We start from the raw sequence: 18,954 nt of genomic DNA, 5'->3' as shown, positions 1-18,954 counted from the left end.
ACTGTGGTTTAGTCTGGGTCTAGTTTAGTCCAGTTCCTAGTCTGTAATGCTTTTTCTACGGTCCACTTCAAGCATTAGTCCAGTAACAAAGCTTCAGTGAAGTCACTTTAGTCCACTTAAAACTGCCTGCTTTGCCTCATACAGTTCACACCTCAGTGTAGCTTGGGTTTGTGTTCTGTGCAGCTTCACTCTCCAAAGACGGGTTGTAGGTTTAGTAGTTGAGGCCAGAATGATGACCGCTGCTTTTCTCTGCTCTCTCTGACTCAACAGTGGGTTGGGTTGATTTGCATGACTGAAGCTTTTATACATTTTGGGGGGGGGGAGGCAGGCCACCAGGAAGGGAGCGTAAGAGCGATTGGGCATCATCCTTTAGTGGCCTATGTGTGTGTTTACTCCTGTTTAATGGATAACCTGGTGATGCTGCTGCAATGTATTGTGAGCCCTGAAGGAACCACCAGGAAGCAATGATAACCTCTTTACCAGTCAATAAAAAAACATCGATGTCAGTGACAGGAATGGCATTGGCACAGGGTGTAACCTTTTTACAGTATAAATCGTATAATGTTTTTATATGGATTCTTGCATCAGTTTCAGACGTGATAAACACTCAAACCAGGCAAAGTTCAATGAGGGTGGAAAAACACTGACAATTATCATTCTAATATAACAAAAACCATCTGTGGCGCAGTATAATATTTCATTGTATCTTTTTCTGAGATTTATATTGAATTCACTTTCAGGGAGAAAAATAGATTTTTATGTGAAATCAGTTAAATGTATTTATTTATCCATTATTTCTACAGGGGAAAGCACATTGAGACCTGGGTCTCTTTTTCAAGGGTGCCCTGATTATGTTATCTAAACACATCACTATTTACATTCCATTCCATTGACAATACATTAACATACAGTTTTTACAGACGACAATCATTCATAACAACAACTATCTTCCACCAAGAATTCGGCAATCAAGTTTCTGAAATGGCCCAGTGAAACAAAGACATCGAGTCTTAGTGTATCCTGCAGGTAATTCCATGCCCTAGGAGCACAACAACATATAATTAAGAGACAACTTGTCCCCACCCAAGAAGTACTGAACATTACCCAGTGCTACAACATAAAAACAGCTCAGCTCACCATATCCTTGGATTTGAGACCATAAAGATCAAAGGATTGGCATTTTATTTGGACTCTTCACTTGAATAGCATGTGCCAATTATTCTAATCATGTTGTGATGTCACCTGAAATGTCACCTAATTAACAGGAGTATGACACAGAATAGGGCTGGGTCGAAGTTAATGCAGTACACATTTTTCTCCTTTCTCCCATTCCTGCTTACAATGTCATTAAATTCCTCAGAGTCAGGTTTATTATGGGTTGGCTAAATATGGTTTTCCAGTACAGTATTCCACTTATTACTTGTTTATGGTTTGATGTGGATTCATATTTTGAATGAGTGTCTGAGAATGTGGTAATGATATACAGTATACAAAAAGAAACAGTGCGCCCAGTTGCATATGCTTTCAGTTTTTTGTACCTTATTCGATGTACACATACAATAGATTAAATTGATTACATTACAGGTGTGTTTCTTTACAGTAGGTACAGTTACAGCAATTATGTCCATCAATATGTTATATTCAATATGAACGTTTGTGTTTTTTTTATATACAATGTGAAGTCCTGATGAAACCCCACCAGTACATTCTTTTTTGCATGGTATCAATCTTACTCAATGATTACACTGTTACACTAACATCAACAAATGGACGTCTCCAGACCTCACTCTGGGTACTTTGGTTAGTAATGAGGGCCTAGGGCTTCAAATGTTGGCAAACTCAACAGACGAACAGTCAGCCTTTATAATACATAATGATCTAATGCCCCTTATATGAGTGACAGGAGGGGCAATGGCACACATTTTTGGTTAATCAATTGAGACAATTGTTTCAACAAAGATGTTCACTTCCTCTATTTTCATTGTCAGTTTAGCTTGATGGATCCTTTTTCTTGCAGCAGCGATTATAGATCAATTTGCACAGTGGGTAGAAAGGAACAGTGAGACTTGGGATCCCGGCCAAAATAAATATGATCACATAGACCCACCCAGGGTAAGTCTGCTTCTCTACTTTGGGAAAGCCTTCCTGTATTTGTAGATACAAATCAAACCATTAGTCAATTATTTGGTTTCCCCCAAAGACATTAGATCTGGGTCCCAGATCTCTCTTTATTTCTATTGAAATGCAACAAACAAGGCAGATTTAGAGAGATATTTTTCTCAAACATGTTTGACAAGGTTAAACATTACAAAGACTAGAGCCATCTTTCAAAGCCATACATTTGTGAATTAGCATACTTAGCTATTCACTTAGCAGTCACAGGCTTTCACTCCCTGGAACCACTGTGAGTGACTACTACTCTGTTAACATTATTGGCTATTAGCTAGAGGTACATTTTGATAAGCTGCATTGTGAGATACTTGACTTACAGAGTTGGGATCCCAGACGCTGTAGGTCAGCTCCTTTGTGACTGTGGTCACCAGGTAGAACACAAAGATGACCAGGACGATCAGAGGGCTGATCACCATCCATGTTGCTTGCCAGAAGATGTTGGGCTTGTGACCGATCATGAACTCAATGTCCTCACTGAATCTGGCATATCACATAACATTGCATTATTATTCTGAATTGACCATGGGGATATTTCAGAGAGCCTAATAAGCAGGGTTGGGATCAGTTGAATTTTAATTCAGTCAATTCATTCAAGTCAAAAGTAAATTTTTGCAAATAGGGCATTTATTTTCAATGATTTCTCAATACAATTAAAAGTAGAAGCTTTTTATGTCACGTTTCACGTATCAAAGTTTTTCCGTTTTATAACTGTAAATCAAAACCACTTCCTGAACTGAATGAAGTAAAATCTAATTGGCCTAAGGTTTGGTCCTGCATCTACTCACCTGTCTATGCCATAGATGTACACCACAGCTATCATCTCAAAAAAGGCAATGATCAGTAGAGGAATGGAGCCAGCAAAGTTGTCAAACAGGGCCAGCCAGTAGTTCCCAGAGCGCTGGGCAAACAGGAGGGCAATGATGAAGGACACCAGGCATGTTAGGCCTGAGTCACAAAACAGAGTGGGCTCAGAAATATGGTTCAAGAAATGTCACTTTTATGAACAATATCCTCTTGAAAATAACACTGTATATGACTTATATACAATTATTCACTGAGCTCTAAATTTTGTAAATATATATAATGTTTCAAGTTTGAAAGCCACTGCATTCTAAAAAATGACCAGAATAGTGTCTGACCGATTCACCTGTGAACACTTCTTTGGGCCACTTTTTAGGCAGGATGTTGAGGTCCTGCAGGGGCACCACCACCCCTTCGATGGTCCCAAACATAGTGGACAGCCCCAGACAGAAGAGCATGACGAAGAAGAGGATGGACCAGAGTGGAGAGACAGGCATCTTGGTGATGGCCTCTGTGAACACGATGAAGGCCAGACCAGTTCCCTCCACACCCTACAGGAACACAGAGAGAGCTCACTGACTGTCCCGTTCGATGGTGGAATGTACAACAAAGGACATGGGGGGCAGATGGATGACTGAACATTGGCTACCTCATTGAGAAATGTCTGAATGTCACAGGTCTTGATGTTCAGTCCGTTGATAATTGCTGGTGAAGAGCTGTTGAGACTTTGGAGAATTTCATCATAGTTGTTTTTTGTGATGTGGCCGTCAGGGAGCTCAAATTCGTTCATCAGTGCCTGGATGTTCCTGTTAAAACAAAGCCTTGTGTTTCACTTTACCATAACCTACTTGTCAAACATGTAGTAGTGTCCCCAATGGAGTGCTTGATTTCACTCAACTAGGTTATAGGCCCAACCTCTTCTTTTGAACACTGCTACACTAAACAAGGCAGAATCCAAACTCACCCACTCAGACAGTCATCAAACATCTCTGTGGCTCTGAAGCCGATGATGGAGTAGATGACGGTGGCAGCATATATGGATGTGCAGCCAGTGACTGCAGATAGAATGAGAGCATCTTTTTCACAGTTGTTGCTGGAAAACAGGAGGAACGTCAACAAGAAAACATGTTTACCATACCTGGTGGAAGTTTGTCTTGACATACTGTATATAGAATTATGTTTTTGCTGGTATTACTTGTTAAATACCAGATACATACAGGCAAATGGTAAAACAGAGGACTTTATTGTTTTATTGCCATCACTCACTGCACAGAGTTGTAGCTGGAGAAGGATATGAGGCCGCCCCAGGCAAGGCCAAAGGAATAGAACACCTGGGCACCTGCATCCAGCCAGGTGGTTGGGTTCATCAACTCATCCACCTGGTAGAATGGATATACAAGATAGCTGTATAATTTCTGTTGTAAACACACCCTGGAACTATGCATATTGTTCCCCCATGAAATGTGAAGTACATGAAACTGAAAATGCGCTACATGAAATGCGCTAGATAAATGCAGCCCATGATTATCATAATAGATGTCTATGATACATTGAATATGAAGGGAAAACAAACTTACATCTGGTGTGAAGAGGAACTTTATTCCATTTAATGAACCTTTGAGAGTCAGCCCTCTGATCAGGAAGACAGTGAGTACTATGTATGGCAGAGTGGAAGTGATGTACACAGCCTAAGGAAAGAAAAAGAGATTAAGATAAAGATTAAGAGAGGTGTATGGGAACTGTGGAAACCCCTTGAGAGGTGCCCAGTTCGAAATCAATCCCTATCTGCATACCGCTTGACACTTCTTATAGATCTGTAATAGTGTAATGTAATGTAATGTAAAGGTGGCTGTAAGCAATATGATGGAAACTAGGGATTAATCTCAAACTGGTGGACCTATACATCCAAAGCGGTTCAACCTTTGATATAGCTAATGTAAATAAGGGCGACCTATAAATAATGTCTATTATGTGCTACTGGTGGCAGCTCAGCTTACTTTTCCTGATGACTCAATGCCCTTGATACAGCATACAAAGAGCACCGTCCAGGCACACGCTAAGCAGACAACGAGCCACCACTGCAGCCCTCCTGAGTCATCTATGGCCGCCGAGGTGTTTAGTGATGTTCTGTACCAGTAATAGTCCGCTGACGAGCTCTGTGCGCACTCTGACACCAGACCTACAGGGGGGATAGAAATACACTGTAAAGTACAGAGATTGCTTTGGTTGTTCTGTGATGCAGCACTACTGTGTGTGTGTTTTATGTGTGTGTTTGTGTGTGTGTTTGTGTGTGTGTTTGTGTGTGTGTTTGTGTGTGTGTGTGTGTGTGTGTGTGTGTGTGTGTGTGTGTGTGTGTGTGTGTGTGTGTGTGTGCGTGTGTTTGTGTGTGCGTACAGTACATGCACATATGAATCTGTATCCATTAAATTACCTGTCCTGTTATCATTGGGGGGACACTGACTCCATGGCAGTGGGCTCTGGAAGGAGTTGAAGAGGTACCACATGATCCAGGCCATGATGGCGTTGTAGTACAGCCCAATCAAGAAGGAGACCAACATAGAGGCGATACCTTCAGTATGAGGGAGAGCATCAGTTGGTGCACAATATTACCCTGACTAGGTATGAGGTATGTATTTTTCTCTCTTAGACTATTATGAATGATAGAATCAACAATATGTAATGCGAAATGTTGACGGTAATGCTGTTTTTACGTTGTCAGATACGCCATTCAAATTAATCATTTTATTGGCTTCCATTATCAAGCTGACTGTGTCTCTGGCCATTAATGAACTCACCCACACCAGTGAGGTAAGGGTTAATGGCCCTCCACACCCCCACACTGCCCTTCCTGAGGCGCTGACCGATGGCAAACTCCAGCAGGAGGAGAGGGATTCCCTCCAGAATCAGCAGAATCAGATACGGGATTATGAATGCTCCTGGGAATGCAATGAATTGGTGAATGGTGAATGTGGACCATAACACAAATTGTAGTTGCAGTACTCATTTTACCCACATGATGACACTCCATACCTTAGCAAGTACACAGTGCTACTCAGAAAAGCAGGGCCTTATGTTTTGGCCATTTCTAGTTAAGCAATGCCATTATCAGCTGTTTATTTTCAAAAGCGATCCTCCTGCTCTTGCCAGGGGCATTTCCACATTCCCTCCCTCATAGGCATCTCCCCTTTCTGATTTAAATACACTACCTAGGCCAAATGTGAGGATCAAATCTTTTGTGATTTTCAGCAGTTTTTTAGAAGCACACAGTGACACTTGTAAACCAAAGCACACTCTTACAGATGTATAACTAGGCTTAAAAACACGCACACACACACACACACACACACACACACACACACACACACACATATATATATATATATATATATATATATATATATATATATATATATATATACACACCATGAACTGTAACATAAAAGCCCCAGAGTTTCTAAGTTTCTGTTATGTATATTAGCAGATGGGATTTGGCATTAACACTTCATGAATCATTTATCAGACTTTCTATCTTTGTCTTCGTCAAAGAAAAGGTTTTGGTCATAATTAGCCACGCATTTCTCTTAGTAGATATTTGTGACTGTTTGATAGCAAATTATTACTTTAAATATATGCCATTTAGCTGACGCTTTTATCCAAAGCAACTTATATTGCAGTGAGTGCATACATTTCAGTATATATGGTCCCAGCAGGAATCAAACCCACAACCTAAGCATTGTTAGCGTCATGCTCTACCAACTGAGCCACAGAGAACCATTACTTTCACTACATTCTTGAAATCCGATGTATAGTTTCGATGTAATTTCTCTTAGTAGATATTGGTAACTCTTTGATAGCAAATTATGACTTTCTATTCTTGAAATCTGATTGTTCAGTTGTTGCAGTCTGCATGCAAACATTCAGAACATTATTAGCTCATTTCCAGTTTACAGACTTCACTATTTACTGGTGAACCTATGAATCTCAGCCTCAACCCCCCCCCCGCTCCCAACCCTACCTCCTCCATGGCTTTGGCACAGGTAAGGGAAGCGCCAGACATTGCCCAGTCCCACAGAGAAGCCCACACAGGTGAGCATGTACTGGACTTTGTTGTCCCACTTGGGCCTGTCTCCTGCCTCCTCCAGTTCCATCTTCTCCAGCTCGTTATGAGATTGAATCCGGTCATCTAGACCTGGGTTGGGAAGCTTCAGTCTCATGGTGTCTGGCTGTAGTCCTCACCTAGAGAGGGCCAGCAATGGGAAGCTAGTGTATGTTGCCACTGTGAAGTCTTGCTATTGCTGTCAGTTACTAGACAAGTAAGTGAATGTGCGACTACAATGATCCCCCCCCTCTCCCCCAACACCTCCTCCTCCAATGGATAAAGCTCCAAGTCCAGTAAGTAAACAATCAGGTGCATTTGCTAATAATTAATCCGTTCTATGACAAAAGGGTGTAATTTAAAAAATTTCACCTCATGGAGTTAAGGACAGGAGGGAGGGTTCCCTACAGAATTAGAATGAGTAGACTGGACATTCCCATCACTGGTGGCCAAAGTGTACTATATGTGCCATTGGGAATGTTTGATAAATTGATGCTTATTACATCGGAATCCTGTGTCCAATCAGAATTTCAGTCCTTTTCTCAATGTTCTAATAGGTTCTTATCATTATACACGTCATGCCAAACTTACATCTGGTGTGAAGAGGAACTTTCGAATCCTATACACGTTCGAATTTTCAGCTGGGGCAGCTCAGCTTTGGCGCAGCCCGCTCTTGTCCACTCATAACGTAAAACCGTGCTCAATGTCAATCTCTCTGTCAAAATTGGCGACATTATTTGATATTAGATTGATATGAAATAAAAGAAGCATAACCCAGCCAATGTTAACCGACATATAATGTATTGACAGAGTGGAAAGTCATTTTCATAGTTAATAGAGTCAATTGTCCAACAGAAAGATATGCATTTATTTTGCAAACCTGGTCGACCAGGTAAGGATATGTAATTGGTACAATGTGTCATCTGTGTTCCCTGAACGAATAACCGTAATAGATCAATGAAGTGTAATAGGATTACAATATTTTTCATGAATTAAGGACATATTACGTACGTGTAAAATTTTTTGGGCCGGTAGATCTGTGGGCTGCGGGGCCGGTGAGCGACCACCCCCTCCAGACACACACACACACACACACACACACACACACACACACACACACACACACACACACACACACACACACACACACACACACAGATACGTTTGTCAGTAACTGTAGCTACCTACCATACATACCGACATGAAATAAACATTGTTGCTACTGTAGCTGTCCAAGTGGTCATATCAACTGTCGAAACTGAGATTTGACAACATTGCGAACGTATTGTGACTGCCACTGTATCAATTTACCGAACAATCCATTGCATAAACATCCAGCTGATTTAGCCTCATGTGTCATAGATTAGATGGTAGGCCTAATATCGTTGAGTAATTATTTCCAACAAAGTTTGGATGGATTTACTGTAGTAGGCTGTATGAGGTTTAACAAACCAGTTCAACTGCTAATACAGACGCCTGCCCTACTTTTGATACAGAACTTTTGATACAAAACAGTAAGCCAATGCATTAAGCACATTTTATAACATTAAATATTTATTAAACATAACAAGAAATAAATTACATCAAGAACTATACAAAATGTGGTGCAAAGCAAATGTTTACATTTTTAAAACTTTAAAAACTATAGACTTTAAAAACTATAAACATTCTATGTCTCGTCATACTATGCTTATTTTTTATACAAACTTTAATATATAATTTTAAGCTAACTTTCTATATAATTTGCTTTATACAAAGGACATCAAAACTGAAAACAATACACATGTACAACATAAAACAACTCTTGAGTTTAACTCACAATCTTACATTGTTGTCCTATCATATTTCTCTTGTTAAAAATAATGAATTGTGTAAATACTTTTTGCTCTCCTACTTGATTTGCATAATGTAAACCAGTTTTGTAATTGGTCGAATACAGTATTAGTTCATTTTGATGGACAAAACCTGGAGTTGAAATGACTCTTCACATAGAGACTAGCAGCTTCCATTGACACTTTGACACTGTCCATCTGGAAAATCTGTCCATGTGTGCTCATCCTTTGTGATTAGGCTGAGAGGAATTATTGTGACACGCTTACAATGAAATCACAGGAAGAGAACCGAAGAAAAAGATGGTTAGTCCCTTGTTTTTTCACTCATCTGTACTTTGGCAGAAACAGAGTTGACTGTGTCCTCTCTGTAGTCATTGTCGTTCTTGCAGCAGCGGTTGCAGATGAGTTTGAATATGGCGAAGCCCGGAATAGCCAGGCTCGGTACACCAGCCAAAATGAAGATGATGACGTAGATCCAGTTAGGGTATGGACGCTCTGCCAGTGTAGGGAACTCAATCTGTAATGAGATTGAGATTGAAGGGAACATTTCTGCAAATCTCTAAAGTATTCTTTTCCATTTTTATTTTATTTTTAGGAAACAACTGTGTTGATGGGCATGAATAATGGCAACTTAAAAGAGCTTCTGCCAGCTACATAAACTGCCCCTGTTAGTTTTGCTTACCAGATCTTGGTCCCAGACAAGATAGGTCAGCGAGCCGCTGACCTCTGTGACAAAGTAGCAAATGAAGATTACCAACATGATGATTGGACTGACAAATCTCCATGTGACTTGCCAGAAGATGTTGGGTTTGTGGCCAATCATGAACTCAATATCCTTGTTAAACCTGTTGGATTGAGCAGAGTGCCATATGGCGTCAGCACAATGCACCATAATACTGCCTCCAGAGATAACATATCAGCATCTCCTTTCATGTCTGTACCCATGGAGGGACTAAAACGTGGCATGTGGCCTTTTATAGTTCTGATAATGGAGGCTGTAATGATATTGTGTTTCCATTGTGTTGCTGGTCTGGACACACCTGTCTACTCCGTAGATGTAAATAACAGACACCATCTCACAGAAGGCGATGACCAAGAGAGGAATGGATCCCGCGAATCTGTCAAACATTGCCAGCCAGTAGTTACCGGACTGCTGGGCAAATATAAGGGCAAAGATGAAGGAGACTACGCATGTCAGACCTGAAACAAAAAACAAGTTGTCAACATCAACAGAAAATGTTATATTGAGCTTAACCTGGATAACAGTGTTTCAATTCATTAGTGGATCCAACTTGAAGGTTATGACCTTTGTGATATTCCATGGATGCCTGGTACTGCTCCTCAGTTTGAAACCATCTCAATAAGTATGGTCCTGCTATTGTATGTACTGTAACTTACCTGTCAAAACCTCTTTGGGCCATGTATTGGGCAGGAGTTTGAGATCCTGCAGGGGCGCCACCACCCCTTCGATGCTCCCAAACATGGTGGACAGCCCCAGACAGAAGAGCATGATGAAGAAGAGGATGGCCCAGATAGGAGAGACTGGCATCTTGATGATGGCCTCTGTGAACACGATGAAGGCCAGACCAGTTCCCTCCACACCCTATAAGAAGACACATCCCCTTTAGTTTTTGTAAAGCTTAGAGCAAACTCATGTTTTTTTAAAACAAATTATAACTGTGTAATTTACATACCTGACTAAGAAAAGTTTGCAAATCACAGGTCTTCAGATTCAGCCCCTCCATGATGCTGGGTGATGTGCTGTTGAGGCTTATGAGCATTTCGTCGTAGTTGCTCTCAGTTATGTCACTCTCAGGAAGGTTGAATGCATTCAGCAGTGCCATGATGTTACTAGAAAGATATATATGAAAGTATGGCCATTGAAAACATTTGATCAAGCCAAATGAGCTATTAAAATCATAGTATCCTCTTTCTCTGCAATGCCTCTTGGATGCTACGCTCCACCCGGGCAAAGATTGTTCGACCAACCTCCTATTGTTGTGAAACCCTAACATTGGTTTTCCATAACACCAGGGAACATAGAGAAAAATGTACAATTATGTATTTTTTCTCTCAGTCAAATTGCTACTCAACGTAGAATCAACCTTTTTTTTTTAAGTTTGTGTTGATCTTGCTACTGTACCTATCAATTTCCCTCTACCCTATGAGAACCATATTTAGAGGGAGGCCCATGGAACCCACCCATCCAGGCAGTCGTCATATTTCGCTGTAGCCCTGAAGCCGATGATGGAGTAGATCACTGTAGCAGAGTAGACCGAGGTTGCCCCATTGATGATGGAGATAATAACAGCATCTTGCTCACAATTGTTGCTAGAGAAAGAGTATAATGGAGTTACTCAAGCCATTGAAAGAGATGAATAGAACATAGCTTTTTTCTGTCTCTCTAGTCATGTATATGGTCACTTACTGCACAGAGTTATAGCTGGAGAAAGAGATGAGACCCCCAAAAGCCAAGGAGAAAGAGTAGAACACCTGAGCACCTGCGTCCAGCCAGGTAGATGGGTTCATCAACTCGTTCACCTTGAGAGATAAAAAGAGAAAACAAAGAAAAACACACAGATCAGTCTACATAAATCAGTATCATAGCCAATGGGTATAAATGGGTATCTTATAAAGTCAGCGCTTACATCAGGTGTGAAGAGGAACTTGATTCCACTTAAAGAACCTTTGAGAGTCAGCCCTCTGATCAGGAAGATGGTGAGGACCACGTAGGGCAGAGTGGAAGTGATGTACACAGCCTGTGTGTGTGTGTGTGTGGGAGGGGGGGGGGGGCGTTAGCAAACATAATCAATAAGCATACTGGCTTTATTCCCAAGCAATACAACATTTTATTTTGCTGTTGGAACTTGACCTTCAGTGGCACCTATTAAAAGTCGTACCTTGCCAGTGGTCTCAATCCCCCTGATGCAGCAGACGTAGAGCAGAGTCCAGGCAGAGACCAGGACTAGGACCATCCACCACTGTAGCCCCCCAGATACATCTATGGCCGTAGAGGTGTTAAGTGTCTCTCTGTACCAGAAGTAATCCACCGAGGTGCTCTCTGCACACTCTGACACCAGACCTGCATAGTGTGACAGACAAACACATGAAGTCATGAGCTGACAGATGTGATTATATGTAGCCAGTTATCAAAGGGACCCTTGATTAATCCATTAATTCATTTTTTTTTTTTAAATATCTGCTGCCACTAGCTGATAGTGTCTTTAAAATTCAGCTTAATACATTTTGAGGAAAAACTCATAAAGAGATATGGTAAATTTAAAGACAATATAAGGGTTGTAATCCCACACCGAGGGAAAAGGTCACAAGGACACTAGATGGTCCTGGAACATCTCAGAAGGGGTGAGATCAGATAAGTGGGGTTTGACTAGACTCTAGTCAAACCCCACTTTGATCTATTGTACTCCATTGTGTTCATACCCTCTAGTCACTAGAGGGTATGAACACAATGGAGTACAATAGATCAAAGCTGCAGAAACAGGATAGATGAGTAATAAACACAGTTGTAAACAGCCAGGACAAGGCTTTAGAAAATAGCCTAGGTCAATTGATCTCTCAAGTAGACTGACAGACGCCAAGTCAAAGGGGGAGTAGCCCCTGGATGACGAAATGTAGTTCTTAAATATCATTGGTATAAGGAGACAGGAATTTGAATGAAGGGCGTTGACGTGTGTGATGTTTATAAAAGGACAGGTAACGGAAGTGAAAGGGGTTCAACTTTGCAAACCTGACCCGGCTTCGTTCTCTGTGAATAAAGTCTCTGGATGAATCAACAGCTCTGGTTAACGGTATTTTATTTCAAAATACTATGACTTAAATTCTACTACAGAGACACGATCTGCTTGGCCTATTTTATCAAAAGTTTGCTAGCTAGCAAGCCATAATCTCTAAGAAATCTGTCAACAGAGTTGCTGAGGTGATCTTTTTGGCTAGTAAACTAGTATTAGTTAGCTAGCCTACTTTGGCTATATTATGAACTTGCTGTTACCATCTTAACTGCCCTGTCCGGGAGGTTCTACAACACACCCTGCAATGCAGCACATGGACATACCTGTCTTGTTATCATTGAGGGGACACTGACTCCAAGGCAGTGGGTCCTGGAAGGAGTTGAAAAGGTACCATATGATCCAGGCCATGATAGTGTTGTAGTACATGCCAACCAGGAAGGAGACCAGCAAGGAAGCAATACCTGGTTCACAAAAATCAAATATATGTATTAATTGAATCCAATTATACAAGCATCAAATCTATCTAGAAGATTATCATACTGAAGACTGTCACTCACCGACACCAGTTAGGTAAGGATTGATTGACCTCCACACCCCCACACTGCCCTTCCTGAGGCGCTGACCGATGGCAAACTCAAGGTGCAGCAGTGGAATTCCCTCCAGAACAAGCAGGATCAGGAATGGGATCATGAACGCTCCTGAATGTAAAATTTGAATAACATAGAGGTGAGCCATCTGCTTGTCTTAGGAAGACTTATTAGATCAATGCAAAAGTAAGATTTCACCATCACAATGAGTTACATTGGGACTGTCAATTGCAAATGTTTCAGATGTTTAATTAGTTTAATGTTAGTGAATCCCACACACTGAGTTAAACATGTGTATTACACCCAACCACTCAGTATTGAATATCAAATAAGCTTTGTGCGCTGTTTCTCCACTTGAATTTTTTCAATTATTTAATATTTTTTTCTTATAAAATTGTTAGGAATGTTTTTAAGTTCCTAAGTGGTCACAATAATGTATACACAGAAGTGGCAAATATCAGAGGAGTTTTCCTGTGATAAATTAGCTTTTGGTCATGCTAGAGGAGAAAGCAGTAGTTTAACTTGATGTTGAAAATGATGATACAGTTGTTTATTATTATTAGCATTTCTTTAGGGGATTCTGATGCATAACTTGCAGTCCTGTGAAATGAAAATATAGTGTTTTATTTAGTACACTTGTCTCACCATTAATGAAATGAATTAATGTTTCTTTTGACAAAGACAGTTTCAATATGACATTGCATAACAAAGATAACAGAAAACTGAAGACTTTTAGCTAATAACTTATATCAAGATAGTCACCTGCTATCTCTGTACTACAAAGATAAAAGATTTGGTTTGACAAAGAGTTGAAGTTTAGAAAACACACGGAGGAGCTTGTTAAAAAGCTAAGATTTAAGGCGGGCTTTTAAAAAAATATAGGAATAGATCTTGCCTTTCCCTGAACAGCAAAAAACGGATTCTACAATCAACCTTCATGCCAGTGCTTAATTATGGTGATTTCATCTACCAAAATGCAGGATCCATCACTGTTCAATCCTTGGATGCCATTTACCATAGCGCCATTTGCTTTATCACAGGTGATAGTTTTAATACTCATCATTGCATCCTGTACTGTACAAGTAAGTGAATGTGCGACTATAATGACCCCCGCCCCTCTCCCCCAACCCCTACTCCTCCAATGGATAAAGCTCCAAGTCCAGTAAGTAAACAATCAGGTGCATTTGCTAATAATTAATCTGTTATATGACAAAAGGGTGTAAATTTCACCCCATGGAGTTAAGGACAGGAGGGAGGGGTCCCTACAGAATTAGAATGAGTAGACTGGACATTCCCATCACTGGTGGCCATAGTGTACTATATGGGCCATTGGGAATGTTTGATAAATTGATGCTTATTACATCAGAATCCTGTGTCCAATCAGAATTTCAGTCCTTTTCTCAATGTTCTAATAGGTTCTTATCATTATACACGCCATGCCTTGAACGTTCGAATTTCCATCTGGGGCAGCTCAGCTTTGGCGCAGCCCGCTCTTGTCCACTCATAACGTAAAACCGTGCTCAATGTTAATCTCTCTGTCAAAATTGGCGACATTATTTGATATTAGATTGATATGAAATAAAAGAAGCATAACCCAGCCAATGTTAACCGACATATAATGTATTGACAGAGTGGAAAGTCATTTTCAGCGACCACCCCCTCCACACACACACACACACACACACACACACACACACACACACACACACACACACACACACACACACACACACACACACACACACACACACACTCACACACACACACACACACACACACACACACACACACACACACACACACACACACACAGATACGTTTGTCAGTAACTGTAGCTACCTACTATACATACCGACATGAAATAAACATTGTTGCTACTGTAGCTAAAGGTCGGCTAGACCTTGTTAAAGTTCCTTAGGCTGCACCATTACTCCCTTTTTGTGTACAAGGCCCTACTGCGTAAGTTCCTGGGTTACCTAACCTTGTTGTATAAGTACATAAGTTACTAAACTCGTACATAGGGTTGGTTGAGGTGTCTCGGGTCTCCACCGAATTGTATAAATCCGCTTTTTGTTTTGGTGCACCTCAGTGCTGGAACAATACATCTACAGTACAGAGTTGTTGAAAAAGTGGTTGTTTTTCTTGATTGTGTTTTATAATGTTGTAATTTTAAATGCTGTATGGTTGCAAATTGTGAGTATGTAGGGCTCCCTTGTAAAAGAGACCTTGGTCTCAATGGGACTCCTGCCAAAATAAAGGTTATACTGTATATACAAATTTAAAAAAAATACATCCTGCAATCATATCTTGAGTTTGACCTACTGTTTTCATCCTTGGTACTTCCTGGTGTATTTTCATTACAAGAACATCTTTGTTGTGTTGTAGCTCATAGACCTTTTAATTTCTAACAGTATACAAAAGATGTGGAACTGTACAAAAGAAAACATACACCACATCTTCTAACCCTACCTCCTCCATGGCTTTGGCATAGGTAAGGGAAGCGCCAGACGTTGCCCAGTCCCACACAGAAGCCCACACAGGTCAGCATGTACTGGGTTTTGTTATCCCATTTGGGCCTGTCCCCGGCTTCCTCCAGTTCCATCTTCTCCAGCTCCTGATGAGACGGGATCCGGTCATCAAGACCCGGGTTGGGAAGCTTCAGTCTCATGGTGGCTGGCTTTCTAGGTAAGTTTAGACTGATGTCTCTCTCCTTTTCTCTTTCTCAGTTTCTAGCTTTAGTTTTCATAAAGAGTGTGGAAAAAGATGGGCAGATAGCTACAGTAAGTCTTCATACACCAAGGATTAGGACTTCCTCTCCTCTGTTGTCACCGTCATCAATTCATTGCAGAGCGTGTTGTGCCTACTGCGTGTGTCCTTTAACCCGGTCTGTGTTCTTTCAAGGGGAACGGAAACTCAATTTATAACCTTTTGCAGCTAGACTTATCTGTGGATTCATCTAAGCCAGTGACACATTATGTTTTGTCAGCAGGTTTAAGTGCCAAAAGATGTAAGCATTTTTATAATGGTTAATGATGTGTCGTGACACAACAGAATCCAAGAATGCATGGATGTAGTCCAAGTCATGTGCCTGAATGTCTATTCATGAGTTGATGGTAAATCCAAGATAGCAGATACAATTACATACCAAGGAAGATTAAAACATAGCAAGAGAGTACTGAGATTGTTCTAGCAGTATTCCAACATGTGTTTAGTAAGATAAACGTGCGTTGTGTTTTTGGAAAGATTTGAGTTCTTACTTAGAGATTACAAGGTCCAAAACCAGCATGACGTACACTGTTCGAAAAAAAGGTTTTTAATGGCACCATTGAGGTGCAACAAAGTCATTAATAGAACCATTTCATCAAGGCGGAGCTATTTGTAACCCGTTTCACCAAAAAGGTGATATTTGCAACCTTCTCATCAAAGAGGTGCTATTTGGAACCTTTTTGCTTATCTCATTCCTCCCAATGCCCCTGTTTGAAGTTGTGATGTCACATGAACATGAGCACAGATGAAATACAGTTGGAATCAAACAAGAACCAACATCACAGGTACATCGGTTAGTGAGATATTACAACATAAAGAACCACAATTCCCCACAATTCCCCAGCAAACTTGCGACATTACTCCCTCCTGTTACTAGGGAATTGTGGGTAGTTGTGAATGTCCATTCTTTGTGTTGCATTATCTCACTCATCGATGTACCTGTGATGTTGTTTTTTGTTAGACTTTTTTGTTTGATTTGACAGTGACCTCCATAAGTATTGGAAAGAGGATTTGAAATAAAACAATTGCTATAAGGTTCAAATAGAGATTCTCAACTTCAATTAAATGTTCAGATTGGTTTCACCATTTAGAAATTACAACTCTTTTTATACATAGTCCCCCTATTTCAGGGCACCAAAGGTATTTGAAAATTGGCTTGACAGGTGTTTCTGGTAAGTCAGGTGTGTTGCGTCATATAATTTGTGCAGGCATAGGAGAGCTGTCAATATCTACTATTGATTCTAGACTTTGCATTTGCTTTCGGGAAAGCCATTATGAGGCTGAACTATCAGAAAAATCAATCAGAAACATAGCCAAAACCTTAGACTTATCAAAATCAACAGTTTGTAACATCATTAAAAAAGAAAGAAAGCACTGGTGAGCTCAGCAATCGAAAAAGGGCTGGTAATTCAAGGAAGACTATAGTGGTCTTCTATAGTAGATGACCGAATAATGCTCATCATAATAAAAAAACTGAACAAAGCAAAAAGTATCTAAAAAGCCTGCAGATGTCTTGTGGGCAGATAAGACGAATATGATCATGTACCAGAGTGATTGAAAGAAGAACGTTAAGAGAAAAAAGGATCTGCCCAAGATTTACAGTATGGTGGAGGGGGTGCTATGGTTTGGGCATGTATAGCTGCCACAAGAACTGGCTAACTTGTCTTAATTAGTGGGCTTGCTTCAGGAAGTCCAACTATTGTTATTGCTCATACTTTTTCGTATTATTATTCAAATTCTTCAGATTTTTTGGTATGCTACTCCTCTTACAGTTTTTAAGATATTCACACCAATCCAACCATCTATCTAACCTCTCATTTCACTGAACTGTTGTACTGCTGTAATTTTCCATTATATGCGGAAGCGTGCTAAATGCAAGAGTTGTGTGCAAAAGAGAGTCTTTGAAGTGCTTACTGTCCGACTGTAAGCACTCAAAGTCTCCTTATTTGGTGACTGTCCAACCAAAACAAGATACTGTTCAACCAGACATGTTTGATCATAAACTGCTGGCGTTAAGGGCTGGGAACCATCTGACCTGTTTTGCATATCCTGTTGCATCTCAAAATAATGCATGACCAGAACTAACTATATAAAGAGGCCTGCCACTGATGTTCGGGGGGGCAAGTTTTTGACTGGCCGAGTCCATTTTCAGATTTAAATCCAATTGAACATCAATTTCATTTCCTGATTTTAAGATTTTAGGCAAAAAACCCCCAAAACAAACAACAACTGAAGATAGCTGCAGTACAGGCCTGGCAGCGAATCACCAGAGAATATACCCAGCGTCTGGTGGGGTCAGTGGGTCGCAGAGGACTTATGTTGCATGACTATTCCTACTGGAACGACAGGTGAACAAATATTTTGTGTATTGAACAACTACGTGGTTACAAACTTATCAGTGGAAGCCTTTCCCGAGTTAAAATATAAAATTAATTAAACACACACCTACAATGACATACTGTGCATCAATTGTCAATTCGAAACATAGCTTAACTTTTAAAGAAAAACTAGTGCCAATTAATGTAACAGAATTTCTTTTAGAAGTTTTTGAAGTGATAGTGGAGAGCAGTCTGGCCAGCATTGTTATGGAGGTAAAGCCTTAAATAGATTTGAAATTTTATCAGTGTTCCTTTATAATGCAATTATTAACTAAGGTCATCCACTGGTATACAGTATACTGCTTTATTGACTTGCAATCTCCAGCAATAGAACCTTTGAAGGACGGTTTCGTAATTACTTAATGAATATTATTTGGTTGTGTGTAGGTTTCAGAATTGTGATAATATGCTAATAACTTCAGTAAATGTGAAAAAAAATAGCAAATCAAACCAAGAAACCTTCAGAGTAGTTCAGAGTAGATATATGGCCATCAAATGGTTGTCCTTAAAGTCAAGGTCAAAGCAGGGACAAATACTGTTTGTTTTAATTAGATTTTACCTTAATATCACGCA

General features: G+C 40.3%; 2 protein-coding genes across 2 annotated transcripts; both read right to left on the bottom strand.

Moving 5' to 3' along the window:
- Positions 1-1,989: 1,989 nt before the first annotated feature.
- LOC310812588 (sodium-dependent neutral amino acid transporter B(0)AT1-like) lies at positions 1,990-7,187 on the bottom strand (the record flags this gene model as incomplete). The annotated part of the gene is made up of 12 exons (XM_083681211.1): positions 1,990-2,145; positions 2,490-2,652; positions 2,958-3,117; positions 3,320-3,524; positions 3,623-3,779; positions 3,938-4,066; positions 4,240-4,352; positions 4,551-4,661; positions 4,971-5,152; positions 5,405-5,542; positions 5,769-5,909; positions 6,989-7,187. The coding sequence occupies 12 exons, from the start codon at positions 7,185-7,187 to the stop codon at positions 1,990-1,992; spliced, it is 1,854 nt and encodes a 617-aa protein (XP_083537337.1).
- Positions 7,188-9,205: 2,018 nt separating this feature from the next.
- On the bottom strand, positions 9,206-15,905 carry LOC310812340 (sodium-dependent neutral amino acid transporter B(0)AT1-like; the record flags this gene model as incomplete). Its single annotated transcript, XM_083680852.1, has 12 exons — positions 9,206-9,418; positions 9,584-9,746; positions 9,942-10,101; positions 10,300-10,504; positions 10,596-10,752; positions 11,104-11,232; positions 11,330-11,442; positions 11,550-11,660; positions 11,802-11,983; positions 12,974-13,111; positions 13,208-13,348; positions 15,707-15,905. The coding sequence occupies 12 exons, from the start codon at positions 15,903-15,905 to the stop codon at positions 9,206-9,208; spliced, it is 1,911 nt and encodes a 636-aa protein (XP_083536978.1).
- Between the last annotated feature and the right edge of the window lie 3,049 nt (positions 15,906-18,954).

The sequence above is a fragment of the Argentina silus genome (genome assembly GCF_951799395.1).
Source record: "Argentina silus genome assembly, chromosome: 11".
Classification (NCBI taxonomy): Eukaryota; Metazoa; Chordata; class Actinopteri; order Argentiniformes; family Argentinidae; genus Argentina; species Argentina silus.
Note: the sequence above shows the minus strand (reverse complement) of the source record. Positions and strands in the feature narration are given on the sequence as shown.